General features: G+C 41.1%; 1 protein-coding gene across 1 annotated transcript in view; it reads right to left on the bottom strand.

The window, feature by feature from the left end:
• Positions 1 to 3,120: 3,120 nt before the first annotated feature.
• Positions 3,121 to 12,417, bottom strand: part of LOC126260692 (thioredoxin domain-containing protein 2-like) — a 90,077-nt gene continuing 80,780 nt past the window's right edge. The window contains exon 3 of the mRNA XM_049958028.1: positions 3,121 to 3,180. Coding sequence (XP_049813985.1) covers positions 3,121 to 3,180 — 60 coding nt within the window. The remainder of the gene's footprint in view (positions 3,181 to 12,417) is intronic.

Below are 12,417 nucleotides of genomic sequence, written 5' to 3'. Positions count from 1 at the left end.
CGTTCAAACGATCTTAATCAAGCCCTGAAGATGTTATTGAACGTGAGGAGTCTTTAATGTCCAAACTGTCCCCCTTAAAACGAGAAAACCATTTTCTTTTCGTGCTCTGTCCAGTGGAATTACCCACGAACAAGGCGCAAATGTTTCTGGTTGCCTCCGCTGGTGTCAGAAAATGAAGTGCCAAGAGAAATCGGAACTTTTCCGAAATATTCTTCGGTCTGACTTCAATAGAATATGTCAGAAACTTTCCTATTTCTCCACTTTGCACTTAATTTTCTGTCGTCAACAGCTCCATTACCTTCTCCAAATGACAAAATGACAATATGTGAACTCTAATAGCAATAATGAACTAGAAATAAAAATGACGATCGGTAACGGAGCCCATAGCAACGGGAATACCAACATGCAAAACAAAAACGCTACGAACTTCGGCACCAACCTAGTATCTAGCCGTAAAACTGCAAAGCTATGGGAAATGGAACGAGCACTTAAGATCGGTAGCAGGCAAGGCGAATGCTCGCTTCCGGTTTATTGGGAAATTCTAGGAAAGTGTAGCTCATGTATAGTGGAGAGCGCTATCAAACAGTAGTGCAACTGTTTGTTGAGAACTGCTCGAGAGCCTGGGACCCCCTCCAGCTCGGACTGAAAGAACGCGTTGAAGCACTTTAGGGGCGTGCTTCTAGATTTATTACCAGTAGGCTCGAGCAAATACTCAAATGTTACAGAAAAATTTCTAGAACTCTAGTGGAAGTTACTGAAGATTAGCCGATATTCTTTTCGCGAAATGCAGAGAAAATTTAGAGAACCGGTATATTGGGTTGAAATCAGAGTGAACGTACGTACATTTCGTGCAAGGACCACGAAAACGATATAAATTAGGCGTCGTACGGAAGCATATGGACAGTCGTTTTTCCCTCGCTCCATTTGCGATTGGAACAAGAAAAGGAATGACCAGTAGTGGAACACGGAACACTTCGCCACGTATTGCGTGCTGGCTTGCTGAATATGTATGTATGTAGATTCTTCCGCGCTCTGGGCACTTGCTACTAGTCGATGTCTATTACGCATTTTGGATTTTATAAATCTATAATGAGTAGCAAACTCTGTGTAACAGGGCAGGGTTCGAGATCGGTTTGTAACGATCGTGATATTATTTCTAGGATGGAGGAAACATGTCTTACAGTCTCGTCTCCCGTCACCCCTCCCTCTCTCTCTCTTTCATAGAGTTTAAACGTAACACAAACACTGACAATGAAGAAAGAAGCGATAACTATTGGTTGAATAGATCTTTTCACCAACTAATAACTGTAATTTAAAGAATGATAAACGTATGACTGATTTTTGTTTCCGACTGTAGTTGGGACTCGGCCCTGTTTCAGAATTCTTGTCATTCAAGAACTATACTCCTCAACGAATTCCTTTTTGACGAACATTTGCTTAAAATGCAGGAAAGGTATCTGAAGGAAAAACGCGTTGGATGAATAAAGTACAGAGACTCCACAAGGAGTAAGACCACGGATACAGGTAACACACTGGTATCACGTCATCTGCTTACCGGATGCTCACAACATTCGACGTCGTTTCTTAAGTACAATATCAGCACTCAACGGCTATCCCAGAATAAGTACGAGGTCACGTGCGTTTCAGTAATAAGCGGTACCCGTCTGGCAATTAAGTTACTGGTCATAATAACCCGGCAACTTAGTCCGACCCTTCAGCCAGTTAGTGTCCGGAGAACAATAAGCTATAGTGTAATGATGTAGAAGCTAGAGTTCATGTATGTCAGTCATTAGTGCCTCCTGACTCGATTTACTACGTTCTCCTGCAGTTTGAAGAACAATACGGGAATGAAACAGTACAGAAGATGACTAATATTATTTACAAAGAACATTGTTCACGAAATGTACTGATCCTTTCAGAAACATGTACAGACTGGAGGAAAACAAGCTGACGATAAAGTCTGAGTAGCGTAAGGGCCGTGGCATGGAGAAAAACTTTCCGAATAAACACAGATCGGAAACCGACCGTTGTGAAGCTTCGACCATTACAGAGGCAGCTAATTAGCGACGAGAAACCGGAAGTTTGTCCGTAAGAGTTATTCGCAACATGCCAGGAATTTCTGGGTCGGTGCACCAAACATTTCTTCGACGATATAAACTTTGTATCAATGTTGGAGGCTGAAATTTCGGGCATTATCTGTAAAGAACGTGGTTAGAGAAAAAATTGTATTTGAAATTAAATTTCTATTTTATTTTTGTTTTCCGCTGCTTTCTTTGTTCACAATGATCATACTTGTTAGCTTAAAGTTCCAATGCTCTCTACATATTAAAAAAAATCAGAAAATGTGTTCTTAGATTTCATTATCAGTAGCACTCAACCTTACTTAGGAAGTCTCAACACATATTACAAAACATCGACATTCATACCAACCACAGCCAAGACAGAAGTCTGCGCATTCTACTTAACTAAAAGAATTGCAAACCAACAGCTCGATGTGAACTTTTGTCAATAAAGGATTAAAAGATATTTCCAGCCTAAATACCCCTGGTGTCTCACTCGTTCGATCTTTAACATATAAAAGATACCTGGAAAACACTAGCCAAAAGCTAAAGATCCGAAACAGCTTCATAAGCTAACTGGCTGGCACATCCTGGGGTACTAAAGCATCCATTCTACGGATTGCAGCTTTGAAGTTAGTATGTCCTGTAGGTAAATATTGTGTTCAGTGTGGCAACTCAGTCCTCATACAAGGAAACTAGACATCCTTATGAATGATTAACTGAGAATTGCTGTGGGTACACTAAAATTCAGCCTGATCCCTTGGCTGCGCACCATCAGAAATATTCCACCATCTGAATTGCGACGCCAAGAAGCAACCAGTCGAGAATGGAGGAAGCCGGCCGAAGTGGCCGTGCGGTTAAAGGCGCTGCAGCCTGGAACCGCAAGACCGCTACGGTCGCAGGTTCGAATCCTGCCTCGGGCATGGATGTTCGTGATGTCCTTAGGTTAGTTAGGTTTAACTAGTTCTAAGTTCTAGGGGACTAATGACCTCAGCAGTTGAGTCCCATAGTGCTCAGAGCCATTTGAACCATTTTTGAGAATGGAGGAAGCTCCATCACTTCATCTAGCACCAAGACCTTCCAGTTCATACAGTATTAAATTATCCTCCCCCACGGTGGCCTAACGGAAGAAACAGTAAGAAGTTAGACTTCAAAAAGAGTGGTGAAAGAGATGAAGCGATGCAACAATGAAACACCAAGCTACTCAAGATCCGTATGCCAGGCTACCAGGATTTGATCTGAAGAGATGTCAGTGGACAATACTGAACAGGATAAGAACGGTCACATCAGTTGCAATTCTCCGAAACTCGTCAGCCTGCGGCTATGTTGCCCAAGAAGAAACCGTTCAGCATATTGTCAGAGACTGCCTCTGAGAAAGTATCCAGGACTTGGCTATCAACTGCCTTCATGAACTAGATGTTGAACTCTAATTAAATGTATCAGTTTTAATTAACAGTCCCAAGTTTGTAGTAATATTTTTCCCTTTTAGTATTATTGAGTTATTAATTTTCAGAATTTAAACATGTTCACTTTGTGCCTAAATCCTTAAATATATAACTGCAAGTTATATGGGTGTCTTAATATTTGCTATTGTCTCCCTACGATAAATACATTGACGGAAAAAATCGAAATACTAACAAATGGTTCAAATGGCTCTGAGCACTATGGGACTCAACTGCTGAGGTCATTAGTCCCCTAGAACTTAGAACTAGTTAAACCTAACTAACCTAAGGACATCACAAACATCCATGCCCGAGGCAGGATTCGAACCTGCGACCGTAGCGGTCTTGCGGTTCCAGACTGCAGCGCCTTTAACCGCACGGCCACTTCGGCCGGCTAAATACTAACAAATAATTAATGTAGAGTAATGAAAATTCGAGGATACTTCCTTCTATGTGACATATTTAAGTGATTAATGTTGCTAGATCAGGTTAATACAAGCGCGAGATAATCGATTGCAAATGTGAAATGTTGGTACACTAACAACCAGCGTAGCCACCAGAATGTGGAATGTAAGCTTGCAAAAGTGCATGCATTGTGTTGTACAGGTGCCAAATGTCAGTTCGTGGGATGAAGTTACGTGCCTGTTGCACTTTGTCGGTCAATATACAGTAGGGACGGTTAATGTTGTTTGTGGATGACGCTCGAGTTGTCGTCCGATGATGTCCCACATGTGCTCGACTGATCCGGTGGTCGAGCAGGGCAAGGCAACATGTCGACACTCCTTAGGTCATGTTGAGGTACAACACCTGTATGTGGAAGAATGTTATTCTGTTGGAAAATACCCCTTGTAATGCTGTTCACGAATGGCAGCACAACAGGTTGAATTAATACACTGATGTACAAATTTGCAGTCAGGTTGTGTGGGGAACCACGAAAGTGCCCTTTTTGTCGTACGAAATCGTACCCGGACCACTGCACCTGTTGTACATCAAGTGTGTCTAGCATGCAGACAGGTTGGTGGCAGGCCCTGAAGCTGGCTCCTCCTAACCAACACACGGCGATCATTAGCATCGAGGCAGAACCGGATTTCATCAGAGAACACAACGGACCTACATCCCGCCCTCCACGATACTGATGTCGCAAACGGTGGTGGTTTGGGGTCAGAGGAACGCACTCTACACGGTGGCTGCTTCGGAGCTACATTTGAAGTAACCTGTTTGCAACAATTTGATTTGTCACTATGGGGCCAACTCCTGCTCGAATTCCTACTGCGGATGCTATTACGATGCGCCGGATCCATACGCTAGTACTACGTGACCGTCCGAAGCCCGGTCTTCTCGTGACCGTACATTCTCGTGACCAGCACTGCCAGCAGTCATGTATAGTGGTTACATTCCTGCCAAATCTTTGTGCAATACCTCAGAAGGAACACCCAGCATCTCGTAGCCCTGTTACACGACCTTGTTCAAAGTCAGTGAGGTGCTGATAAGGGCGTTTTTGTCACCTTAAAGACATTGCTGACTAACATCAACTCACCACATCCAATCTCAAAGGCACCTGAGGCTCACGACCGTTATAGCGTGCATTTAAAGCAACGTGATTTGTATTCAAGTAACTGCGCTACTAGCCCCACTCTTATGTGACTGACGCGAAACTTACTACACATCGTCTCTCTCTCTCATATGTAGAAACACACCTACACCTTCTTTGTGATGAGTTTTTTTCGTCAGTGTAAATAAACAGAGCCGGCCGTGGTGGTCTCGCGGTTCTAGGCGCGCAGTCCGGAACCGTGCGACTGCTATGGTCGCAGGTACGAATCCTGCCTCGGGAATTGGATGTGTGTGATGTCCTTAGGTTAGTTAGGTTTAAGTAGTTCTAAGTTCTAGGGGACTGATGACCACAGCAGTTGAGTCCCATAGTGCTCAGAGCCATTTGAACCATTTGAAATAAATAGAGACCTCTTGTTGATTATATCAACAGAGCTTTGATTCTGTATTATAGACTATTATATTCACAAAATCATGGTATTACGATACGTTTAACGTAGCTGATTTACTACTCAGGCTTTACACAGTAAACGTTACAAGAAATTCGCGTCTAACGTACGCAGCATTGAATTGAAATTTAAAATTTGTCCCATTATGACCGCTCATCTTAAACCATTATCTTCAACTAATTTCATAACTTACTGCGTTCTTTGGCATAACAGTTACTATCTAGAGCATTGTAGTTTAACTGCACACATTTTCGCGCACTCTTCGATGATTGATGGTCGTTCTGCAATGGTGCATTTCCAACCTGTGGTTATATAAACATTTTTCTTTTTCAGTTTTATATCATATCATTCTTTCTTAATACTCTCTTGCTACAGGTGTCGACTCTATGCTCAGTCTTCCATATGGGAGATACAATAAATTACTGTTGGCATGGTACAGTCATGCTCCAAAGTATCCGAACGATATGAATTGCATTTCGCCTGATTCGCATGCAACCCACATAACGCAGCTGTCTAGCAGGTCCTCTAATCGCTCCTTGGTACAGTCGTTTGACTATTGAAAATGGTCCCAACAAGTCACCACTAGAAAACACTGCTCTGTATCGCAATAACTCAAGATCTAAAGTAATACCACGATACAACAAATATCAGAGAACACCTTTTCAGAGATAAGACAGTCCTTAAGGCTTGTAAGCTCACATTTATTACAATAAATGACATACCTGAAATGTTACCACTCTCATTATTACGTCAGATAGGTATTGCACGTAGTAAGTTCGTCGTATTCATGATTTCCTCTTCAAAGTAACATACCGTACTTATTATTTAACACAAAATGAGATTAAAAATTAAAGTTATTCATGACCAGCTAGTTGAGAATATGTATGAACTTCAAATGACACGACGAACCGTCTCGTTCTGCATATGGATTCAAACCCAGGTCATGCAGACTAAGCAAAGATTTCGTGACTGACAGAACCTAACAGTCATTCATGATTAGGCATACAGAGAGTGATATACCTCGATTTTAGACAGTATAAGTTAGCAAATATCAACTTTAAATCGCATAACGCAAACATTTTTAATGGACGCGAATTCCTACCCAGCATCTATTGTCCCTGTTAACGAACTACGAGAGGTCTTAAATATTGCTTCTTCACAAGTAACCCACTTGAATTGCCGTGAGGTAAAGCTTTGCGTTGGACAGGAATTCGAATACAGAACCTAATCGGATAGATATCGACGCACAATCAACTGTCACATATCTGATTTTCTCGGCAGTAGCTAGATGTTTTAACTGAAATGACGAGACGAAACATTAATTTTTTCCTTCCCAGGACACCAATCCGGCACCTACCGCTGTTATACTCTACAGAAAACGAACGTTAAATATGGGTTTGTTGCACCAGCAGCGACATGGGAGCATGTTTGATCTCGAAATAATATGACAAAGAGTTCGGTGCTGACTGGGAACAGGACTCCACACATACCGTTGTTGACTACCACAAAGAGACCTCAGCTACCGAATTTTTCTCCAGCTCGGAATAACATCTTGAACTTACAGTGATCTCGCAAGTAGTTCTGTGTCTCACTGGGAGTCAAAAACGTCACATATCGTTAGTGTTGACAACGAATGAAAATACATTAAAAATAAAAATTAATATCCGCCAGCAGATAGGTGTTCTCATGCTAGAGCTTGATAATACATAATGAAATCTTTAGTGCCGGGCCAGGATTCGAGCCCATTCACGCGCAATATGTGGAGATGTTGAGGAATCTGCAGTTTTGAATAAACAACAAATTTTAGCCGAACACTATTGTCACGAAGGGATCAAATTCCGCGTTAAGGACGGTCTCAGTAGCATTCCCAGTTCAGAACCAATTTTATCGACATACAGAAGCTCAGATAAAAGATGGAATAAGTGTTCTGTGAGCCTACATAGCGTTTGTTTCGTCACTAGAAATAAATAACTAGAATTAGAAAGGTTACTGGTGATAGAGTTTCTACATGTCGTCACTCCAGACTTTATTGTGTTTCAACCTAACGTCTACTTGGCAGAGAAGGAATATCATTTTTAATGTTAAATTCAGACCACAATGCCATTGTATCTTCTTCACTTGGTGTAGCCAGAAGAGAATGGAATCTGTCTCTCCCTATCTAAACTCATTGACAGAACTTGCAATCGAACCCAGACCGTAGATATACAAATATATCATCAGTCCAACAGACCAGCAAACCCTCTTCTCTGTGGCTCATTTTTCTATCGTAACGCCGTTGCGCCACACTGGTTGAGAATTCTGACACACAGGCTCGCTGTAGTAATTTGCAGCATGTTCAGTAAATTCATTTACTTGGTTGACCGAATCACCATGAACTAGCTGCCTCGGCTACCCAGTGCATACATTCGACTTCATTTTGTAATCACCGAAATAAAATCACGTAACTGCCACCTAAGCAGAACTGCCGACAGTGTAGGATGCAGAAATTTAAATAGGAAGTGCTTCTTTCCACTTGAGCTACTCTATTGCGCTATCTCTACGTTGAAAACGTCGTGCAGTGCAAATGTGGCATTTCATTGATAAAGTTTTGTATTCCTAGAAAGCCAAAATTTGCTTGTCAGCGGCGGGAAGAGGAGTTACCTGTTGTGCAGCATTGTAAGTTTTTCACCATTGCACTACGAGCCGAAAGTATTTTCTTGTGATTTCCTTATCGATGTTTGATCTGACTGCTTGTAGCTCTTTCAAAGAAGGGATAAATACGATACAGTCAGTGACACGAGAACTGCCAACCATAACAGACGCTTTTTCACAGGTCAGCGCGTTACCACAGAGCTGGCGAAGAAGTATGTGTCTTAGCTTCCTCTTAAGAGATCAGTAGTGACTAGAACTCGTAAAACGCTATTTAAAGGACGAGATTAGTTGCGATTTCCACGTGCAACGACTTTCCTGGGCTGAAAACCGTAAATTTACAATCTTTTGTTACACCTCAAGCGATAATAACTCAGATTATTCAATGGAAATGACAGGTAAAATCAAGTGAACTTTGAGGCTTAATTCCGTGCACACCAGGAAGTAACTCGTCGATCACAGAGTTGCCAAACATACGTTGCCTTGTTGCCAAATCACAGTTACACTACCAACAGGAGGAAGACTAACCGATGTGATCCTACAGTGGGCTGGGACGTGACCATAGCTGGCGTCTCCAAGTCGCGGCAACTACGGCCTGGAATACGTAATGTGTCTGATTCGCATTTCTGTAACTAGGTTTAAGGACTGGAGCGTAGTTACTAATAAACTTAGAACTGACTGAAAACTAAGCATCATAAATCAGTAACTCTCATAGTTATTTTTATATTTCTTTCGTAAGTGTACTCAAAACTAAGAAACTCATTCACAGACGTTTTCGTGCCTCGCCGATAGTCGAGCGCAACAAACAAATAAAAATAAAAAAGAATTTGTGTGTGTGTGTGTGTGTGTGTGTGTGTGTGTGTGTGTGATAGAGAGAGAGAGAGAGAGAGAGAGAGAGAGAGAGAGAGAGATAAAAATCAAAAAGAATGAGAGAGAGAGAGAGTAAAAAATTGTTGTAAAGAGATTGAATCATGGTATATAAAGAAATCTTTCATTAAAGTGACACGTTCCACATCATTACGAAATATCGTTTTCATGATCTATGAAACAAGAATTGATCTAATCTAATCATATCATATTGATGACTAGCCATGAAGAGACATGAATTACCGAAATTTTTGCCAATACCAGTAACCAAATCTAAACATGAAAATAAAAGACGACAACATCTGTAATAAACCGGGACTTCTATCAAGAGCTTTTCGTCCCTGTTAACTAACCACGAAAGATGTCTCATATACCTCCATTCTGAAGTAACAAAGAGTGCATGTATTTAAAGATGAAGTGCATAATGTGAAGTTCTGTGACGGAGATACGAACCCAACACGTAATCGGATTGTTAACTAAGTAAAATGAAATGTTACGTATCGTTTTCTCTTACCAGCTGCTAGGTGTTTGAATCTAAAATAAGGATACAAACTTTTGTGCCTAAGCGACAATCTAACTGCACACCTACCGTGCATCCACGTATATAGCTTAAATATCAGTTGCTTCGTCACCAACGGTAAGATGTGTGCGTGTTTGACCAGAAATAACGACACTTATTGCGATTGCTGGCAACACATGAACAGACACTAAAAATGCGCGTTAATTTACACTAGCAGGCCGGTGTGCATGTGATCGGGCTTGAAATGAAATTATGAATATTTTTATATTGGATCAGGATTCGGACAAATGCCTGAACCCACGCATTGCACCTGTGATGGTTCGTTCCACCAGACCATTGTGGCCACATTTCCCAGCCCCAGGAGTGTGCTTAACGGATGATGTGCTTAGCTTACAAAATTAGTCACGGAGGAAAAAACGCGAGTCCATTAAATGGTTAAGTAGAAGCATGCTTCTGATGCGGAGATTATGCTATTCTGCTGTCAGCAGGATTTAAAGACTCTTCTAGGCATCATAGACTGGAAGTGAAGCTGACTGACTGTCAGGCGTTTTACCTGATTTTGTAATCATTATAATCAGTATAAGCACATTACTGTTTTCAGTATGATGTAGCACTGCCCAGGGCGTGCAACGATGAAGGGCCCGTTTAGGTCAGTCATACTGTATACATAAGTGGAAGAGAGAGCACCACTAAATTCTACAATCAGTATGCATTGCATACCCACAGAATTTACTGACTGTCTACATTAGGTTGTTTAAACTGGTGTCACTCTGAGCTAGACTTTATGGTCAGCGACTAAGTGTAAGGTCAATGAGTCGGTTGCGGGTTTTCCAACTGTGAAATACTTTCCTACATTATAGAAGCGAATATTAAATTTGAACTAAGTCCTGCTGACATGAGAATAGCATAATCTCCGCGTCAGAAGCTTGCTTCTACTTAACCATTTAATGGACTCGCGTTTTTTCCTCCGTGACTAATTTTGTAAGCTAAGCACATCATCCGTTACAGCACACTCCTGGGACTGGGAAATGTGGTCACAATGGTCTCGTGGAACGAACCATCACAGGGGTAATGCGTGGGTTCAGGCATTTACTTTTAAGAGGCACAAACAGATTTACTTTACCTCTGGTAACCTCAAGAGAAAGACGTTATAATCCAGAACCCGCATTAAACATCACGTTGCTTCATTACTAACTGGGCAGAGCCGGTTTACGTTGGGAAATGACATAGCGGAAGTCATGGTAAACAGAAATACAGTCGCCAGTAAACTTACTTACATAAGAAAATTTTATATCATTTGATGAACCGATAGCCATTTAGAGGAACGGGGCTCTTATTTTACTTGTAGTTGATTGAACTAGAGAGGTTGAAAAATTTGGTGCTTGACTGTGTTTCGAATTCGTATATCCTCTTTCGAGGATCTGAATCTCTCAGAACAGCATAGTTCAATCATTTCGTTCCTTTTCCCGAGACTGCAATCTTCTCTAGGTCTCCTCCAAAGTTATGTATGTGGGTCCGAATCCTGATCCAATACAAAAATATTCATAATTTCATTTCAAGCCCTATCACATGCACACCGGCTTGCTAGTGAAAATTAACGTGCATTTTTAATGTCTGTTCATGTGTTGCCAACAATCGCAATAAGTGTCGTTATTTCTGGTCAAACACGCACACATCTTACCGTTGGTGACGAAGCAACTGATATTTAAGCTATATACGTGGATGCACGGTAGGTGTGCAGTTAGATTGTCGCTTAGGCACAAAAGTTTGTATCCTTATTTTAGATTCAAACACCTAGCAGCTGGTAAGAGAAAACGATACGTAACATTTCATTTTACTTAGTTAACAATCCGATTACGTGTTGGGTTCGTATCTCCGTCACAGAACTTCACATTATGCACTTCATCTTTAAATGCATGCACTCTTTGTTACTTCAGAATGGAGATATATGAGACATCTTTCGTGGTTAGTTAACAGGGACGAAAGGGTCTTGATAGAAGTCCTGGTTTATTACAAATATTGTCGTCTTTTATTTTCAAGATTAGATTTGGTTACTGGTATTGGCAAAAATTTCGGTAATTCATGTCTCTTCATGGCTAGTCATCAATATGATATGATTAGATTAGATTAGATCAATTCTTGTTTCATAGATCATGAAAACGATATTTCGTAATGATGTGGAACGTGTCACTTTAATGAAAGATTTCTTTATATACCATGATTCAATCTCTTTACAACAATTTTTTACTCTCTCTCTCATTCTTTTTGATTTTTATCTCTCTCTCTCTCTCTCTCTCTCTCTCTCTCTCTCTATCACACACACACACACACACACAAATTCTTTTTTATTTTTATTTGTTTGTTGCGCTCGACTATCGGCGAGGCACGAAAACGTCTGTGAATGAGTTTCTTAGTTTTGAGTACACTTACGAAAGAAATATAAAAATAACTATGAGAGTTACTGATTTATGATGCTTAGTTTGCAGTCAGTTCTTAGTTTATTAGTAACTACGCTCCAGTCCCTAAACCTAGTTACAGAAACGCGAATCAGACACATTACGTATTCCAGGCCGTAGTTGCCGCGACTTGGAGACGCCAACTATGGTCACGTCCCAGCCCACTGTAGGATCACATCGGTTAGTCTTCCTCCTGTTGGTAGTGTAACTGTGATTTGGCAACAAGGCAACGTATGTTTGGCAACTCTGTGATCGACGAGTTACTTCCTGGTGTGCACGGAATTAAGCCTCAAAGTTCACTTGATTTTACCTGTCATTTCCATTGAATAATCTGAGTTATTATCGCTTGAGGTGTAACAAAAGATTGTAAATTTACGGTTTTCAGCCCAGGAAAGACGTTGCACGTGGAAATCGCAACTAATCTCGTCCTTTAAATAGCGTTTTACG

This window comes from Schistocerca nitens, chromosome 5 (genome assembly GCF_023898315.1).
Source record: "Schistocerca nitens isolate TAMUIC-IGC-003100 chromosome 5, iqSchNite1.1, whole genome shotgun sequence".
Lineage (NCBI taxonomy): Eukaryota > Metazoa > Arthropoda > Insecta > Orthoptera > Acrididae > Schistocerca > Schistocerca nitens.
The sequence above is the reverse complement of the archived record's forward strand: the minus strand, read 5'-3'. Positions and strand labels throughout refer to the sequence as shown.